Genomic DNA, 20,348 nt, shown 5'->3' with positions numbered 1-20,348 from the left:
TTGTGCTCGTACAAGCCGATAGTCTGTCTTATCATTGATTCTTGTTGCTGGATCATATCTGTTACGTTGCGCGTCGCATCCGCGCCTAACGTAAGTGACATATCGTCTTGTATGCCTGTCGGCGAACTCGTCCGGATATTCTCTCGGGCGCTATTGCCCGTCTCGAGCTTTGAACTTTCAAAAGGCTCGAGGAGTTCATTCGCCTTTATGGCCGCGCGCAAATCCGCGCGAACTTCTTTTGGCAGGGCCTCTGACTCGAAGAATATACGGGTGAAGTCTTCGCGTCTTTCGTATGCCATATTTTCATCCTGGTTTTCGATCGTTACAAAATCTTCTGCGGTATAATCGCCGTTCAATCTACGATACAAGCGGTTTGCGCGCTCAAATAGTGTACCGTTTGTGTGTAGTTCCAGTTGAGTTAGCATACAATCCACGTCCGTGCTAGAAAGGTCTTTTATCCACTTGCAAATTTTTTCGTCAATTTGTTCTTTAAATATTGTTAATTCGCTCAGCGACCAATTGGAGGCCATTATTATAAAATATAGTTATGCTATTTGGAACAAATAAACAAAGCAGAAGATGACAAAAAAAAGGACGAAAAAGGCAATGCCAAAATGACGTGGATTTTATAAGTCAACTAGACTACACGGTACAGTCAGTATAACAAAAAAAATTAACGCGCAGGAAATTTTATACTTAAACGCACTCGTAACAACGACAACAGTAGAGAACGAAGGAGAGGAAAAAAAAGAAAATGACAACAAGTTGCTTTTAGAAACGGGCTCTCTCTCTTACCTTACACTTCGACGTTGTCGGCTGCTGCAGGCTGCTGTATAATATAATGTGAATTCAAATATAGTATAGGTATATAAATTGTGTACATGCATGCGTGGGAAGAGAGAGACATAACGAATGAATTAAATTCGTTATAACATTTATCTAAAAACAATTAGGATAATAATGGTTTTAACTATTAATTAATTATTAAAAAAAAAGCTTTGAGAAATACTGAAAAAATCAGAGTTAATTACAAGAAATATAATTAATAACTTTCGTTCAAGCCATTCTTAAATTGTCTAACGCAAAGTTGAGCGCATTCAACAATTATACATACAAGACTCGCAAAGAAAATAAACCAATAAATACAGGAAGATAAATTTCGCAATTTTTCAAGAGACTTGCAAGCAAATGTGCTTCCTTTAATTTAAAAAAAATTAGCAATAATAAGAATAAATAAAATAATAGTACTGATGGCAGGATGCACATGTGCGCTGTAGATCTCTACTTTCTAAACATGCGCGCAATCTGGCTACTCCGGATGACGCGATCGTAAAATCGCTTTGATTTTCTCCAGCATCCGAAAATTGCCAGATGCGCGAGCCGAAAACTGCTGTTCATAGGAAAAATTGTCTTTATTCAGCTGTACGCAGTTTTTCATCTTGATTTACGAGCTAAGTGTGTGGTCGGTATTTTTTTGTCTAATATTTTTTTATATATTTTTTTTTCTTTTTTTTTTGAGCCGCCGTTAGAGCGCAGTGAGAATAGAAAAAAATTGACTAGACGTAACATATAAAATGAAATCAAATGTACTACTTTTAAATAATTTACTTAAACTATTATATACATTGTATTGGAGAACATAAATCAGTAAGAAATCACAAGTTAAATCGAAGCACATGAATGCATTAAAATATACTATATAGCCTGAACTGATACAGCTCAGTAAACACTGTCTTGTAATAAGGGTCAGAAAAGAACAATGTAAATCTACAATGTAGCACACAATATTTTGTTAGTTTTGATTAAATACAACATATTGTAATTATGAAGTACAATTTGTTAAATTTTGTTTACCTAAAAAATAATTATATAAACTTACTGTGCATTGTGGATCTACTGTGTATAGTGCCACATAGGCTGATTTTTTGGTATTCATGCCGCAGGTCCGCTACCACAAACTTTAATAAATTCCTACGTTAATAGGAAAATATACCGCAAACGAAAATTCATTTGAGAAATAATATTAAATTGTAGCTTATTGAATTGTATTTTACTGAATCAGGGTATATACATATAACTTTTTAATAAAATTATTAAGGTAAAGAATAGCCGAAATAATTATCACCATTGTTATATTGAATAAAGTTTTATTTAATATATTTATTTAGTTTCTCATTTTTGTTAAGGAGTTTCATCGCTGCTTCCATCTAAATCTACCTGGAATGAGAAAAATATATTTAAGTATATTAAGTAAAATAAAGAATGTAATTGGAGTGTTTCATAATCGAGGTTTTTTGTACAAAAAATTCATTTAATTATCACGATCTATTGAAGAAATTTTTCTTCATAATTATTTCAATAAATGATTATTATATTATTATGAAATTTAAATAGCTATCTGCAGATACGTTATAAGGACTAACCTCACGCATTATTCTTTTCTGTACCTTCCATCTAATATATGAAATACAACATGATACATTATAAATTAAATACTTTTATCTATACTCTATATGTCCAATTCTAGAGCAGTGTAATAAAGCAGAAAGGTAAGTAATAAAGCTATAGCACGCAACTAACATAATTTGCATTTATATTTGTTAAAATGGTTGCACGCACAAGCGAATAGAAAAAGAGGTTCTGATGCTTCAATTATCCAAAGTTCGACTACCGTAACATGTACTGTATCCAGGCTTTTCTCGAATCACGTGTATATATTACTGATGCTTCTTGTTCAATCAAGTTTATACATTTTACATTTTTTAAGAATAGTATCTTTCAAGTTGAAATTGGACTATGTGATGCATTTAAAGATTGTACTCGCGAGCTTAGTTTGTACTCTTGAACGTGTGCCGTCCATATTCTCATATTACTGCATTGGCATCGAGAAATGAGCGAAGTACAGTTTGTCTCAGGGCTTTTGCTATTACTGTCAGTGATTGCTGCAATATACGTATCACCTACCTAATTTGGACACTTTCATTCTTTAGTTAAAAAACGAGATAAATTTGAAAATTCTATTGAGTTTATTCTTAAATATTCTTATACTTAGCAGTGTGAAATAGAAGACTGTAACAATATTATTATTATACGATATGATTGGTATAAAAAGTCTTTATATTTTAAGTACTTTTTACAAGAAAATCATTATTATTAACACTTTCCAAAATAACATACTATAATTTAATTACAAAGTGATAAAGGAAAAGAATAAATCCTCTTATAACAAATAATTTTTAAACAGTTCCATTAAAAAATACTATTAAATATTCAGTTATATTGAAAAATTAACTTTTACGGGTGACTTTTATTACTATTTTTATACTCTGCAGCGGTAGTCGATTTAATTAATCGAACCGTTCGCGATTCTGATTTTCGCGCGTTAGTTCTAAGTATTGAGAGAGAGAGGGGGCGCGCGATCTTTTAAATTAGCAGTTACGCTTCAGCTGTATTCGAACGAGCATCGCCGATTGTTATTTGCACAGTTTTTCTCGCCGAGTGATAGTTTTCCTGGGACAATTTCGTGCGTGGGTGTAATAGCGATATTATAGCAAGTACGAGGATTCGGAAGCAGTTTGCAGCTGATAAGCAGAGTGAGGCAGCGCAGCCAATTGTTCAAAGGACAGGGGCAGTTGATATTTCGCTGACATCAACAGTTACGGCTGATCACCGTAATTGCACCGCAGGGTAGGTGCACGTCCCTTAATTATCGCGTGACAAAATACATTTAGTATTTTGTTCAACCGTGTTAGCGTTGATATTTTTTGTATTTGCGCCGAGCGTTAGATCGCGCCAATTTTCGTATCTTCTCTCTCTCTCTTTCTCACCGAAAGTTATTTAATTGTAAATCCTATTCGCGTGCGTCAGTCTTTCGGCCCAACAAAGACTGTAGAGATTTTTATTAATAAAATCTATTAAAATTATTCGCCGATTTCGTCATATGATTTTTCCTAGTAGTTTAAACAATTAGAAAAAGCTTAGGTTTTAATCCTATTATAGCTAGGGGATTAAGTGGATTTGGAGTAAAGTCGCTTACACTTGAAACTTATCGTGTGTCACAAGGCACGTGACTTAAGGTGAGTTCAACTCTGCTTGATCGAAGACAACTAAGTTAAGTCAGCTGACGTTAAGGCGAATACACGTATTAACATACGTGTTAACGGAGCGGCGGTTTGCTCTGCATCGTGGGAGTTTGTTCTTGAATAAATTTCTCATTTTTGCAGATTTATCCCCCCGTTACAACTCACATATTTTAAACAAATTTGAACGTGATTTCTTTTGATACTAATTGTATTATTTTAACATATGTAATAAATCTCAGGATAAAAAAATAGCTTTTTCATCATTTATATTTGGTTTATTACTTTACGGCCTGGTTTATGGTACGAGGTCTGTCCGGGAAGTATCGAGTCTACCTTTATATTTTCGTGCTAGCGTTATTCTTTATCATCTGGTGGATGCCATCCTTCAAAGTAATCCCCACTTGATTGATTAACACGGTTCCATCGATGTTTGCACTTTTCAAAACAGTTCTGGAACTCACTTTTAGGGATAGCCTTAAGTACACTCGTCGCATTGTTTTCAACCGTTGTTTTGTCATCGAATCGGTGTCCTTTGAGTGGCTTTTTTGGCATATTCGTGATGTACATTAGGACTGTATGGAAGTTGTCGAAGCAATGCGATATTGTGTTTGCTCAAAAATTGCTGCACAAGATTGGATGAATGCGCTGGCGCATTATCGTGATGGAGAAGCCAGTCACCACTTTCCCAAAAGTGCGGCCGTTTTGCGCGCACGTCGTCTGGTGAATGCAGGTTGTACTAGTGTCGAAGACATCGAAAGATGGTTGACACTGTATTCATTGGCTTTGCGCAAAGCCGATGAGCTTTCTCGATCGCCTAGATTGATATTGTCTGGCAGACAGAAGCTGCAGGCAGCTATGTGCATGATTAGAAGCGTTTTACATCTGCTAATCGAATACAAGAGTAGGCTGTTGGTACATTACTACTACTACTACTACCACGACTACTACTACTACTACTACCACGACTACTACCACGACTACTACTACTACTACTACTACCAGTTCACCGGCTATTGGCAATCCAGCTCAAGACTCAATAAGCAATGTGATATTGTGTGTGCTCAAAAACTGCTGTACAAGATTGGATGAATGCGCTGGCGCATTATGGTGATGGAGAAGCCAGTCACCACTTTCCTAAAAGTGCGGCCGTTTTTTTCTTACTGCATCACGCAAACGTTTCAAAATTTAAACGTAATATTGTTTATTGATTGTCTGACCTATTGGTGCATATTCGTTATGTACAACACCTTCACAATAGAAAAAAACAATCAACATTGACTTAACATTGCTCCGACTTTGACGTGCTTTTTTTGGTCTTGGCGATTCAGAATGCTTCCACTGTGAAGATTGTTGTTTTGTTTCAGGATCATAACCATAAACCCACCATCACCTGTAATAACTTTTCTAAGCACATTATCATCATTATTGACCATTTCCAGATTGTCCAGAACGGTTTCTAAGTGAATGTTCTTCTGCTCTGCTGTGAGTAATTTTGAGATGAATTTCGCACACACGCGTTTCATTCCTAAATTTTCGGTGAAAATTTCTGAAATGATAGTTTTTGGTATCCCACGGTCTTCTTCCAGTTCTCGCACAGTCATACGACGATCTTGTTCGATTGCAAGTTGCACCCGCTCAATATTATCTGCGGTTTTTGTCGTCGAAGGTCGGCCGGAACGAGAATCACTATCGACAAAAGTGCAACCATCCTTGAACCGTTTATACCACTGTTTTATTCGTGTTTTGCTCATACACTCGCTTCCGAAGACCTTTTGCATCATTTCAATAGTTTCCGAACTCGTTTTTCCGAGTTAAAAGCAAAATTTGATGCAAATTCGTTGATCTTGTTTTTCAGTCAGTTTTGACAATATCAAAATCCGACGAACGTGAAAAAGGCACTGTAAACAAAGACACGCTGCGCATGAACTATACGTCCGGCAGGTGTCAGTAAGTAACCAATAGTTTCGTGAGGCTTTACTGTTGACGTTTCTGTCCGGTAGAGGTCGCTCGAACACTATGGCACGAAGATATAAACGTAGGGCCGATACTTTCCGGACAGACCTCGTATTTGGGTATTTGAGGATGGTAGTATAAAAACATGTGAAACATTATTTATATCTTCGATTCTTATGAGAAATATTTTTTATTTTGTTTTATTAAAAAAGAATAATTAAAAGCTGAAATATGAAAAAAGCGGTTTTCGGGTGTAATGGATACCTCGAACCGCCATTTGTGCCTGTTTCTTCCGTCTGCGCGTTATCACCAAACTCTGATAGTGTGTTTGTTTTTCACACAGTAACGCTTGATTTTCTATTTTGGTTAAATTGAAACTACCATTTTGGCCCTTCTCAGTGACCTGGTGAAGAGGAGAGAAGAAGAACGAAGATTCGGAGCGAACGTGTGTTAGCTTTGCTTACACCAGAGCGCGTGAGAGATTACGAAACAGAGAGAGAGAAAGAGAGAAAGAGAGAGAGAGAGAGAGAACGACAGAGAGAATCGTAGCGTTTCGAAGCCGGCCGATATATTATGAGTCGATCGGCAATAGAAAACAACTGGTTATCTTAGCGAGAACATACTGTCACTCACCAAGAAGTTTTTCGAAAGTTCTGGGCGACAATATGCACCAGCAGCAGGACGTTGGCAGCAACAATAGACAGCATCATTCACTGTAGATGACGTTGGCAGTATGCGACGATATCAATAATACTATATTAGCTGTCTAAGTCAAGAGAGTATGCTAAGTCGAAGGTTGTCGATGAATGAGTGTTACTAATCCCTGGAGGCAACGGCGGAGTGGTTAGACGTTTAATGTGTAACTTTTCTTTCTTGTCTGTCTATCTATCTCTCTCTTTCGCACGCGCAAGCGTTCGGATGTGCAACCTGCGTTAGCACGAATCTATATTAGCACGGTGAGCTGTGTAATTTTCGAGGGAATAAGTACGCTTTGGCATGGCGCTGCGGCTTTGCCTTTTCAAGCAAGACGCCTGCATTACGGGCCTTCGTATGGTACGTTGGATTACTATTGCCATCGATTCTTGTAAATTGTATATATAATTTTTCTTGTAAGTGACGCGGAATAAAGTGTAGTTTACTGAAGTGCACGTCTGAATTATTTAATGCACCTTTATCTCAACCTAACTCAGTCAGCATTTTTGTGTGATCGGGTAGCCGCTCCGGATTTTTGGAGGAATGGGTTCGCACACTGCGAACACCCCCCCCCCCCCCCGCCATTCCCACCTTACTAAAATATTGTTAACAGTTTTTTTCAAGTGATCGAAAATCGCATAAATCGCAAATCTGGTTAACGCGAATAAAATTTAGCGGTGGTTTACGTCATATTAACACAATCCTGAAATACGTCAACTCATATATTCAATAAAGTAAATGGAAACAATTTTATTAATTTTTTCGAGCTTATACCTTGGATATAATAAAGAAAAAATGCATTAAAAATAGTTTTTTTAATAAAAAATAAGAGTTTCAAATCCTTAGGTTATAAAAAGTCCTCACATCTTTAAATTTTTACGAGAAACATTTTTTACTTGGTTTTGCTAAAAAAATCTTGTAACGGGGTGGATTAGCTGGTATAAATTACGTTTATTAAAGAAAAAAATGCCACGATACAGAGCTAACCACCGCTCCGTTAAACACGTATGAGTATACGTGTATTCGCCCTTACGTTTGATACTTTCGTTCCAATGTCTCCTTTTTCAACAGAGTTAAACTCACCTTAAGTCACCTGACTTGTCTAACTCAGATTATCTTAGGTGTGAGTGATCTAATATTGACTTCAACTATCCCCTAGATGAAATCGGTTTAAAAAATAAACCGTTGACGGGTCCGCTAAACTAAAAGGGAATGAAATAACGTAAAACGGCGAAAAAAATTAATATCGTTTATGACTAGAAAATTACAGTCTTTGTTGGGCCGAAAGACTAACGCACACAAATATGACTTACAATGTTTAACAATAATACGGGGGTAGAGAGAGAGAGATTTCAAAATTCTACCACGAAATCTAACGCTCGGCGGGAATACAAAAATAACAGTCGCGATAGATAAAATATTCTCGTGAATATTTTATCTGCAAAACTACAGGTGCTCCTCTGGAACCAGCTGCGCTGTCTCATTCACGAAGATCGGTTGTAGCTCCGATAAATGCTGTTGTTTCGCTTGCCGCTAGTAGGATTACTGCTGCTTTATTTCTACCACCCTAGCTATCACTCGCGCAAATCAAAATCCAGAAAACTTTTGATTATCAAATGGCAAAAAGTGAAAAACTTTTGTTGGTTCTATCGACAACAGCTGAGGCTTAACTAAAAATTGAACTCTCTCTCTCTCTTAGACGTTCGCTCTAGCATCGCGTGTGCTTCCGACTCGCGAACGTATCGATTGATCGAATCGACTACCGTTATAATCTTAGTTAGAAAACGAAATATGATAAAAAATAACTTTCGAAGATAAAATTTAGGGGTGGTTTTATGCCCTTTAAAGTAAATATAGGCACCTAAATAAAATAACGTGTCTTTTATTTTTTTCAGTACTGTAACATTAAAATCGAAGAAATCGGATTGGGATACCTTCCTTGTCAGAATGATAAAGAGAAGACGGACGTGAACCGGCGAAAAAAAGGATCACACACCGCGAAAAGCAGAACGCATACACACACGTTCTGAAGATATTTTTCCCAAAATATATTTCCAAACGCATACCTACGACTATATGATAAGTGTTCCGGGAATTTCGATGAGCACCGATAGCAGGGTGCAATGTACACACGCGAAAGTAGTAGCGGCCATTTCAACTTAATCTGGGATAAAATCAGTTACTGAAAGCAGTTTCATCAATTTTACATCCGTTATAGTAAATGATTTATTCCAGCCATTAGTGCGTGGAGCAGAATATAAGAGAAAGCGAAAAGTGTTTTGTTTGAAATCTCATTCAAAAATCATTAATGTGATCAATTAAATCATTAATTCAGAGTCATTAAAGTGGATAAAATTTTGTAACAAAATCAGCCAAGAGAATGCATATGCTTAGTGGAAAGAGCAAGCCAACCTATGGTACCAACGAAATCTATGATAGCTAACATGCGAGGCAATATCAGATAAGAGCGTTCTGTGCCACCTGTAAATCCGATACTTATGTTTTGTCAAGCTTCTGGTATACTATAGAGCATTCAAAATACCGGGAAACTAATGTCTCCATTAATTGCTTTCTCAGTGCAAAGTGTAATGATTTGTTGTAAAATTTTACAGAAAGTTGTTGCATTCTATAAAAACAAAAACCTTTTTAACAATCGAGTGGACATGTTATTTCCAATCAGGTGTATTAAAAATTGTAACACCAGGATTGAGAACAGATATGGAATAAGCAATATTAATCCCATTCAAGAGAATGAGCGAAAGCAATGAGAGATTTAATCTAAAGACAAATATTTCACTGCAAATAATAATCACCTTAATTTTTTGATGCATTAAGATCCAAGCCCTTTTCAAAGGCCCACTGAGCATTTGCATTGGCTTCAATTGAGAACTGCCGAATAGTATCACATAAGTCATTATAAGAATAGTGTAGATAAATCTAGATATCATCCGCATAAATAAGACAGTTAGCAAAATGCAACATACGAGAGGAGGGGGGGGGGGTCAATAAGTCTTTACAAAAAGAAGGAAAAAAAAGTTTTGCGTATGTAATTTTTTTTTATTTGTCAACATTATCTCCTTGAAGGTCGATACATTTTATTAAACGGCCTTCCAGTTTTTTTAAGCCATCAGAAAAATATGATTTCTGAAAACCCTCAAAATAGGCATTTGTTTCGGCGATGACTTCTTCATTCGACGTTACTCGTTGTCCGGCAAGCCATTTTTTAAGGTTAGGAAATAAGAAAAAGTCATTGGGAGCCAAATCAGGCGAATATGGTGGATGGTAAAGTAATTCGAACTTTAAATCGTTAATTTTTGCCATCGAAACTGCACGTGTGAACTCGAACATTGTCTTGAAGAAAGAGGCATTTTTTTTGTTCAAGTGAGGACGTTTTTCTCTGATTTTTTCTTTCAGCTAACCTAATAATGACGCATAATATTGTCCAGTGATCGTCTGGCCCTTTTCCAAGTAGTCGATGTAGATGATTCCATACGCATCCCAGAAAACCGTGGCCATAATCTTGTCAGCTGACTTTACTGTCTTAGCCTTCTTTCGGGCTGGTTCTCCAGCGGTAATCCATTGTTTGGACTGTTCTTTGGTTTCAGAAGTGTAGTGGTGTACCCATGTTTCGTTTACACTTACGAGTCGATACCAAAAGTCTTCCGGATTACGACGTATGCGTGCCAACAAAGCCTCAGAGGTGACCACGCGGGTTCGTTTATTTTCAACAGTGAGCAAACGTGGCACCCATCTTGCTGATATTTTTTTCATCCCCAATTTTTCATGCAAAATTGAAATGATTGTATCCTTTGATACTCCTGTGGCCAGAACTAATTCTCGCAATTTGAATCTTCTATCACTCAACACCATATCGTGGATTTTGTTGACCATTTCGGGCGTACTCACTTCTACGGGGCGTCCTGAACGAGGTTCATCTTTTGTTGTTGTACGGCCGCGTTTAAATTCATTTACCCAGTTAAAAACAGTCTTAAACACAGGAGCAGACTTGCCATGAACGGCGTTCAACTCAACTGTGATTTCTTTTGGTGTAAGGCCTTTTAAATGAAAATGTTTTATCACCGCTCGAAACTCTGTTTTTTCCATTTTTCAAATAAACCAATAGCTTTTTGTTCAACCAACGCTCGCAAAAAAACGACTTAATGAATCGAGCTGAAACTTTGTACGATATCTAGTTAATGGTGTTGCTTGCCAAAAACATCATAATTTAAGCGTGACGAGCACCATATAGGAATAAAACCAGTTCAGAGTAGTGTCTGAGAAATGTAATGAGTGAAGTTTACGTATTAGGATATTATGCGGAATAGAATTGAACGCTTTAGAAAAATGTAGTAAAATAAAAATCGTTGAATTTCTATTTTCGATAACACACTTGATATCATCAGTAAATCTTACAAGAACTGTTTACGTTATGGCTACGACGGAAACTGGTCTGGCGTAGATTTAAAATATCATTGGCCTCAGGAAATTTGGTTAATTGCATATGTATTAGATGTTCTAATGTTATTCATGCTATGCAGAGCTTGACTATTAGGCGAGTATTAGATGGCGAAGGATTATGAACTTTTAGAAGAGGAAAAAATGTGTTCTTCCAAAAAAGCGAATGGATAGATTAAATAAATTAGCAAGATAAGGTGCTACATAAAGGGAAATTAATATTTTTGATAAAGTACCATCAGAACTGATTAAGATCAGTCGATATATCTATAATGAGAGTTTGCTCAACCTCACGGATTGAAACTGTACTGAGAATAAAAGTAGGAACATCAGTCAGCAGAGTTTATATTTTTATGATCGAATTCAAAATAGAGTGGGTGCAAGGTGAATGATGACATGAAATTAACATAATGTTTATTTAAAGAGATATTATAAAAAAATAAAAAAGAGGAATTAAAAGTTAGAGCGAGCGTAGTAGAACAAGGTAAGTGAGAGCGAGATAACGAGATAGCGAGCTATCGTACAGGTGAAGCATTAACAGTCGAATCAAATTCGAAATTCGCGCTGCAAATTGACCATCCGAAAAGTGTGCAGGTTAGTAATGTATGTATTGATCATATACTATATCGAGGCGAATGAGTTCATCATTCATTCATCATCATTTATTATCTTACAAATCTGAGGTCCGTTAAAAATCGCTTCATTTATATCAGCATCACTTAATTTGAGAAAATGATTTCGGAGATATTTCTAGCATTTTCCATCTGCGTTTAAAGATTTTACACATTATTTCATAAGATCTAATTTAATGTACAGAGGTCGTGTAAGACTTTTGGATGGATTAATAAGTGGTTCCACTATTAAAATTTACAACCAGGTTCGAATATTTTTCTCGGAGACCAAACACTCTTCAGATAATGATTTTCTCGATCTCTACTATCCTATTCACATAAAAAGCAAGGATATTTCATCAATCCCAATTATTGACCTAATAGTATAATGAGAATTTTATGATCCCCATAAATTTGTTATTAATGTTCATCATACTTGATTCTGTCTAAAATTATTGCCATGTTATATAAATCTTCGTCCAATATAACTAACTATAAGTGTGGTATGGAAACAGAAGCATAATCATTTATTTTATATAAAAGAACGGCTTTTATAATTTTTTTCGACGAATCAATGAAAATCCTCCACTCATTTAGCGTGTAATATTCTAATTTGAGCTTATTCATCAATTCAAATATATCATTGCAGTACACTAACACGAATTGTTCATCTTCAACAAAATATTATTCAGAATTCTTTATCTCTGTCGCGGTAGTGCGAACATTTTATTTTTCCAGCTTCCTTAGTATTTTGCTTTAGCCATGATGTTAGGTATTCTGCTCCATCATCTGACATATCCAAATCCCGAATGCGATTATTTACAATACCTTGTGATTGGTAACAGGGTATTGGTAACGGGATTTTGGCTCAGTGACTTTTCCCGTTGACATAAAAAAAGATTAAGGTTTAATCTGCTGAGTTGACGAGGAGTAGGCCAGATCCAGTTCTCTTCCGGGCTCCTGTCCTCGTGGTCGGCTAGAGTATTACAGTGTTAATGCTAAGGTTGAAAGGCGCAGGAAATAGACCGCGTTATCACGTGAAGAAAAGATCTCTGGGAGCAATGCGAATAAAAGAAGCGAAGTCGTAGAGAAATAGCGCAGCAAACAATATTTACATTAAATCAGCAAAATTAAAGTAGCAGTAGCGAGATGGATAAGGAGAGAGAGAGAGAGAGAGAGAGAGAGAGAGAGAGAGAGAGAGAGAGAGAGAGAGGGAGATGGAGAGATTGACAAATAGTTGTGTAAGCGGAGAGAGAGATAGACTTCGAGCTAGTATTTACAATAGCAGCCCTGCGTCACAGTCGGTCTCTCTGCAGGCGCACAATACACAACCTCCTGAACTTGCAGTAGACAAGGAATGCGAACGACAACAGGCAAGTATGCACAGCACGAATACGCGCCAAAAACAACATCTGCATAATTTCGCGGAGCGACAAAAAAGGTTCCACGTCAGGATTGAGGCTAAACGAGTGACGAAAATGGGAAAGCACATGTGTTAGCGAACGTAAACCGAATCGTTGTGTCCCTTCTCCTTCTACCCTGACAATTCTTCTCTCACTTATCTTGCACCAGCTATCGGAAATAACAAAATATATGTTATAATAATATTATAACTCTAACTATAATATACTATAATAATAAAATATAAGGTTGAGATGGGAGAAAGAGAGATAAGGACTAGCAACAACATTCGTTATAAACCTTTTTCTTTTTCAGTATAATGTAGAATGTATTCCTCGTCACTTGTATTTACTAGACTGTCTTCCTCTTCATCTTCTCTATTGTTTCCATGAGGAATGTCATTAATTTCTTTTTGTAAGGTCTCCATATTTTCATCATTGTCAAAACTAGGCTGAATGTCCATAGCATTAGTTCAGTCTGTATACGATGTTTCTTCTTATTATTTAGTGAAATATATATTGATTTTACTACATTCTCATCATTGGTGTAATTGATTTACTACTTGCTTTTTCTATCAACTCCATGCAAATTTGTATTACAAAAATAACAATCTTCTTTTTCGATTAGTTTCTTTCATATAGTAAAAATTTTACTTTTTGTTGCAATGTTACCAATTTTGAATATTCTAAGCATTTTCCTACAGTGTGACACTAATTAAGTACGTAGGGAAATAATCGTATTTGATTACTCACACGAGCCATATCACGGGCCTGTGTCCAAACGCCGTGTCACTAATTATTTTTAAGGGGAAGGTGTGAGAGGCTCGTTCGCTCCACTACAATGGTGACGATGGGCCTTGTCACGAAGTTGGCGGGCTGGGTAATAACTTGAGAGAAAGGGAATAACGGGCGCACATAGAATTGATTCTCAATAATCTTCAATTATCTTTATTAACCGTTAATATCTACAGAGATAAAGAGAGGACGTGGATTCACACGTCACTCTCTGCGGTCGCATGCCTTCGCTCATGCGGAAGAACGCACGGGGGTACGGTATAATAACAGGTTTCGAGAGGCACCGAAGGGAGGACTTCGCCATTATAGCTGTGTTCGTAGATGATCATGAGCACTTTGTCAACGTGTAGCACAGTCGCAAACGAAAGGAGATTGATTGATTGATAAAGGATTTATTTATGCCATAGCCACATTTTGGCCTTATGGCAATTTGCATAATTTAGTACATACAAATAGAAATACAATATAAATAGTGCATAACAACATCGATCAGTCGGTAGTAGAATCAGACTACTATTTACAACAATAATAACAATAAGAGCCGCCAACAAAAATTACAACAATGGTAGTAGACGTAACATTAATAACAACGTGAAGCAAAACGTAAGCGATACGGGATAGACATGGCAGTTTGAGAATTCAGCAGCAAATAACAAATTAGCACAGTATACACTTTGTGTTAACGCTAGACATTTAAAGCCAGACCAAGAAAAACTTGTGCGCCAACTGCAACCAGCAATTAGTTTAGCAATCTATTCCGTGAAACAAATATCACGTGATTTGAGGTACTCCAACAATCTCAGCCTAAAATTTGCACTGTTCTCCCTGAGGCGTTGAGAAAAGGGCAATGAGTCCCAAAAAATCATAGCTTGTACTGTAAATGAACTTTCATAAGCGGCAGTACAAGCTAGAGGGATATCAAAGCTAGATTGTTGAAGACGCCCAGAGCGCTGAATTTCGCCTCTCGGCGGCGGGAATAAGGCATACAAGTACTCCGGCTTTTGAGTATTAAAAGTTTGGTATAGTACCGAGGCCATAAAGTACCTTCCTCTCGCTCGGATCGATAGCCAACTTAACTAATCGTAAAAAGGCTTAAGACAGGCATCTTTCTTGAGTCTAAAAACAAATCGAACGCAAACATTTAACAGGCGTTGGAGCTTAATGTTAAGATAATCAGGCATATCACAATAGACCAGATACGCATAGTCGAAGTGTGGCAACACAAAAGCAGTGACCAACTCCTTGCGAAGGGCTAACGGCAGAATCGAGCCTCTTCTCCGCAACTTATGCAGTGCATCGTGCACACGCGATAAAACTTGGGCCACCTAAGAGTTCCACTGAAGACTATTAGACATGATGAGCCCTAAGTCCCTCACAGTAGGCACAAGCGGAATGACGTTATCTCCAATAACGATTGGATATAGTGCATTCAAGTCCAAAAATCGTAATTGTTGGACTGATCCCAATAGCATAGCCGTCGTCTTAGCAAAATAGATATCAATTCCACGCATGATTGACCAATTTACTATGCGATTTCCATCCTGGTTTAACTTCAAGATTCCATCGTTTACCTCATTAGGTTTACACTGAATGTAAATTTGGAGGTCGTCGGCGAAAAACATACAAACAGAATGGAATAGGACAAGTAACAGAGAATTAATAAATAACAGAAATATGATAGGACCAGGTGCTGAACCCTATAGATGGTACCGTCAAGATTAAGCACTCCCTGGAAGCGGTCCGTTATATAAGAGTAGATAAACGTGACAGCATCATCCGAGAAATTTAACTCCCTAAGAATCACAAGAAGCACAGTATGATCGAGAGAGTCAAACGCCTCCTTGAAATCAAACAAGAGCAAGATGGTTACAAGACCCTCATCAAAGCCAAGGCGAATATCCTCCGTGATCTTTAAAAGAGCAGTCTGCGTGCTGTAATGCTTACGAAAACCCGATTGAAAATTAGAAATCAGATTGTTTCCCTCCAAAAAATCAGTGATCCGCTGGGCAATAATTTTATCGAAAGTCTTAGCAAAATGAGGAAGATTTACAATCGGAAGTGTGTCTGACGGAGTTTTAGGGTTTGGGCCCTTGCTAAGGGGAATGATTGCAGCCTTCTTCCATCTGGTGGGATACTGCTTTGTCTCCAGCGACATGATAAACAGATTTGTTAGCGAGGGGACTAGTGAAAGAAAAACTTGCTTGAAGTAGGTAAAAGACAAACCATCAAAACTACGGCCCTTCGCTCTCGGAAGAAAGGATTTGACAGAATTTAAAACTTCAGTCTTGGTATCGGAGCAAATAAGAAAATTTCACGGCTCGGCACTAATGACAAAGCTAGGATATCTTGTAATTGGTCACTCGATCAAAGCGGATGCCTCATAGCCATTGAACTGAAGTGACAGTTCAAATCTCGCGCCGAGAATAGTCGGAGCGGCCAGCCAGCTACATCATTGGTAATGCCAAACCTATTTAAAAGACATCACAGTTCCGACTTACTACACGCACCAACAAGAGACTTTCTGATATATTCATTGCGAGCAGAGTCAATGCTTTTGCGAAGCCGTCTACGGACCTCCTTATACTCCAACCAATGGAGTCGACTTCGGGAACGCTTGGCACGCCTATATAATCGATCTCTAAACTTGCGCAGATCCTTAAGATCCGTCGACATCCACAGAGCAGAATTTGTCCTGATTTTTCGTGTCACGAAGGGCGCATGTTCGTCAAAACCAGAGGAGAGTATTTCCTCAATGGAACTCAAATATTGGTCGACATTATCTGTTCGGAAGGAATTCAGCTCTTCGGTTTATCAACGCAAATGCTAAGGTCGATATCGCAAATGAAATAGTCATGCCCGTTAATGTATGGAGCATGTGATTTCTTAGTAAATGTTACACAATTAAGCGAATCAAATAGGATGATATCAATCCATTTATCTGAGCCGGCCGTATGATGAGTTGCATTAAAAAGAACCAAGAACAGAGAATAGTCCGAAATAAGTTTATTTAAATGGACTCCATAGCTATCGTTCTAATCACTAACATCTGAATTAAAATCCCCAACGATGAACACATTTGTATACCGATGTGAAAGCTCTTGAATCCGCTTGAATAGGCCAGATAAGACACGACCTTCAGGTCTACGGTAAGCAACGCAAAATAATATCTTCTTATTAGCTACACTAATATCTAAAATCATGTACTCGGTCTCATTTCGAACCTTGATAAATGAGAATTCAATGATACTGAAACTCATGCTTTTACGCATGTAACAAGCCACACCACCGCCCTGAACATAAGCGTGCTTGCCCGTCTCTGATAGAAGGCCCCAATAATTACGAACAAAGCTGTATACATTAATGGAATACGGAAACTCACCATGATTTGATGTCAACCATGTTTCCGTAACAGTAAGGATATCAATATTTTCATCAATCAAAAGTTCCCTAACTTCAGCATGACGTCGATGCAGCGAGCTTGCATTAACGTGGGCTATACGCAACCCTTTCGAGAAAATGCTAAGTGGGCAGGTGGGGCTTGTGGGTAATTGGCGTCATTCCAAACGGTTGAGATCGCGCAGCCAGACATATTTGTAATTTAATGCCTCTGCACGTGATTTCGTCAACATGCGCAACTCATGCACCAGCTGCGGAGCCAACTCGTAAAGCCCAATTTCGCTGTGGAGCGAGCCACCAAGAAAAGCAGAGAGCTTAATGCTGCCGAATTTACGCTTGGCCTCAAGGATGAATCTGTGCACCTCGGGGGACTTCAGCCTAATCACGAAGGAGAACGACTCCACTTGCGAGGGCGGGTTTCGCTGCCGGTTAGTCGCCCCACCATCTGAACCCCGCTGGCTTGTAGTTTCTTGTGGCACCACATAACGCGCGAAGGGCCTTGTTTCGATGATATCCACAGATAAATGGTTAATACCAAGAACTCCTAAAATACGTCTAGCAAGATCATCAAGAGGCACGGCGCACGACGATGGCAGTCATCCTTATTTGGGTACTAGGCACAGCTCGAGCGTAGAGATCCTTCAGCTGGTCGATCTCACCATGCAGAATCACATTTTCATTCACCATATTGTTTATTATTCTATCCTGCGTTTCAAATCGTTCAGCAAACACGTCCAGCTTCGCACTTGTTTGCGCAACAATGGCATTCGGTTCCGAAAAATATCAGCCAATTGATCGGATTAAGAAAGTGTGCCCCAATTTTGTACGAGATCGTTGTTATCTGCGTGCATGTTGGATGAGCTATCAGATGACAGATTCATACTGGACTCCATAATATTACGCACGCTATCAAAGGTAGAAGAACGGGCCGCAGCAGACAAACTAACCCAGTTGGTAGTATTGAGCAGCGCTAAATATTTTTGTCTCGTGATAGTCCGATCTAAATGGACTCAAGATAATAATCAATGCAATCAGTCACAGACGAGTGACTTACACATAGATTTAACCTAAATTTATGATATAAACAAGCACTTTTAAACCGCAAATTACATACATACACTAAACAAACACTATCAGAAGTCACAAATTTGTATATAAAAGTAAGTTTCACTGGACCACTGAATTTCTCATCTCTTCTTAAATAGAGCAAATAAGTCGATGGTCATCAGAAGAACGTAATCACAGGCGCAGGCAGGTGATGACAAAGCCAATGACAGTCAATTCACGCAAAAAGATGGCTCCAGGGCTTAGCGAAAAGACACAAAATCATCGGTGGTGTTTAAGACTTTACTGGCTTCTATATCAAGACCTGGCGGCACAAATTATGAACAAAAGCGTAGGCCAGTAACAAACACACCACCTGCAATCAATAAATTGCTCCACTCGCAAAGCGAGATATCAGTAACACGCAATAAATAGCGGACAAATGAAATATACGTGCTGACTCACTGAGAGCGAGAGAGAGAGAGAGACAACCTGATCTGAGAAAGGCTGCTGGTTAAACTGATGCTGAGGCGCCTCGTAGGTCGACGGGAAGCTGGACTGAAGTCTCTGTGCCCTGAATGACAATCTCTCCTCGACACTCTATGCCTAGCATCGTCTCTGTTCCTGGACCTGGCTGTTCTACAACGGGCGATTCAAGAAATTTCTCGCTCTCTATTCTAGCGCGTGCGCTCTTGGCCGTCACGATCGATACTTTCTGATCGAATGCTCGAACTCTCTCTCCTTACCGCGCGCGTGCCGGCTCGTGCAACGCCGGCAGCTTCGCTCTCGCAACTCTTCGCCGCGGGTCGCTTGCGCTCGTTCCCTCGACTTACGCGACGCATCTTCTCCTCTCTCTTCTCACCGCTGCCGCTCTCGCTCCCAATTGGCTTCCACTAACGATGCCGGCCACAGGTATTGGTCCTGAAATAAAGCGTTGCGAGCATCGGTAATGGTTCTTGGCTTCCATCACGTTCGCCATGTTCATAGCGAAGGAGCGAGTCGCGGCAGAGAGAGAGCAAGCCAGACAGGACTGGTTATCTTGACCAGGGCCCCGTCACAACAGGAAGTACGTATAATACTTACAAGGGAACCACCCCTATCCGACCTCACCGATTTGAATGATTTTGGAATATATTCAAGTACTTGAAAAAAAATTAGATACGTGTTTTTTTCTATCGGCCCATAAGGGCTTTTAAGGAGTGAAATCCTTGAAAATCAATCCTAAAAATCAGTTTTTTTAATATTTCTCAGCATCAAATGAATATTTTTCAGTAAATTCAACGTTAAAAAATTTCTTATAAAAAGGCGCTTTTAAGGACATAACATTTATACAGAAGGGTTACAACCCCTTTTTAATAGGGGTACTACACTGTTTTTTGTACTGTTTTACGACATGTAATATAGTAAATCAGCTCGCGTGATCCAAAAATCACACTGATAATGAGAAAATACAAAAATTAAATTGACGTGTTTCCGGATTTAAAAAAAAAATATGTTTAAGGGGTGTTTCACCCCCTAGAAACCACCCCCGTCAAACTATCAGCAGGTTAATCCACCTAACCCTGGGATAAACAAATTTAGTCGTTTGTTATTTCTTGAAATAATTTAATCCTATGCATGAGCGAGCTACCTCAACTAACCAACCTGTCTCTAACCCATCAAACCCCCATAAACCACCCTTACCGAACCACATACAGGCTAACCCACCTAATCCTGAGAAAAGCAACTTTAGTCGTTTGTTATTTCTTGAAATAATTGAATTTTATACCATAAGCGAGTTATCCCAACTAAATCACATACCTCTTATCCACTTAGCCCTAACTTATCTAACCCCCACCCTTATAAACCACCCTTACCGAACCACATGCAGGCTAACCTTATATAAATAGCGAAAAATAATGTATTTCTTGAATAACATT

The 20,348-nt window shown here is 38.3% G+C and overlaps 1 protein-coding gene across 9 annotated transcripts in view; it reads right to left on the bottom strand.

Annotated features, from left to right (window-relative positions):
• Positions 1-1,709: 1,709 nt before the first annotated feature.
• LOC131675571 (general vesicular transport factor p115) overlaps positions 1,710-20,348 on the bottom strand; it is a 553,225-nt gene continuing 534,586 nt past the window's right edge. For 5 of the 9 annotated variants that reach the window (XM_058954591.1, XM_058954593.1, XM_058954589.1 and 2 more), the window contains exon 13: positions 1,757-2,217. In XM_058954591.1, the coding sequence (XP_058810574.1) occupies positions 2,182-2,217 (36 nt within the window). In that variant the 3' untranslated portion in view covers positions 1,757-2,181. Of the gene's footprint in view, positions 2,218-20,348 lie in introns of all 9 variants that reach the window. The other 4 variants (XM_058954590.1, XM_058954595.1, XM_058954596.1 and 1 more) reach the window with 2 other exon arrangements.

The sequence above is a fragment of the Phymastichus coffea genome, unplaced genomic scaffold, assembly GCF_024137745.1.
Source record: "Phymastichus coffea isolate CEN01 unplaced genomic scaffold, Cenicafe_Pcof_1.1 PCOF00026, whole genome shotgun sequence".
NCBI lineage: Eukaryota > Metazoa > Arthropoda > Insecta > Hymenoptera > Eulophidae > Phymastichus > Phymastichus coffea.
The sequence above is the reverse complement of the archived record's forward strand: the minus strand, read 5'-3'. Positions and strand labels throughout refer to the sequence as shown.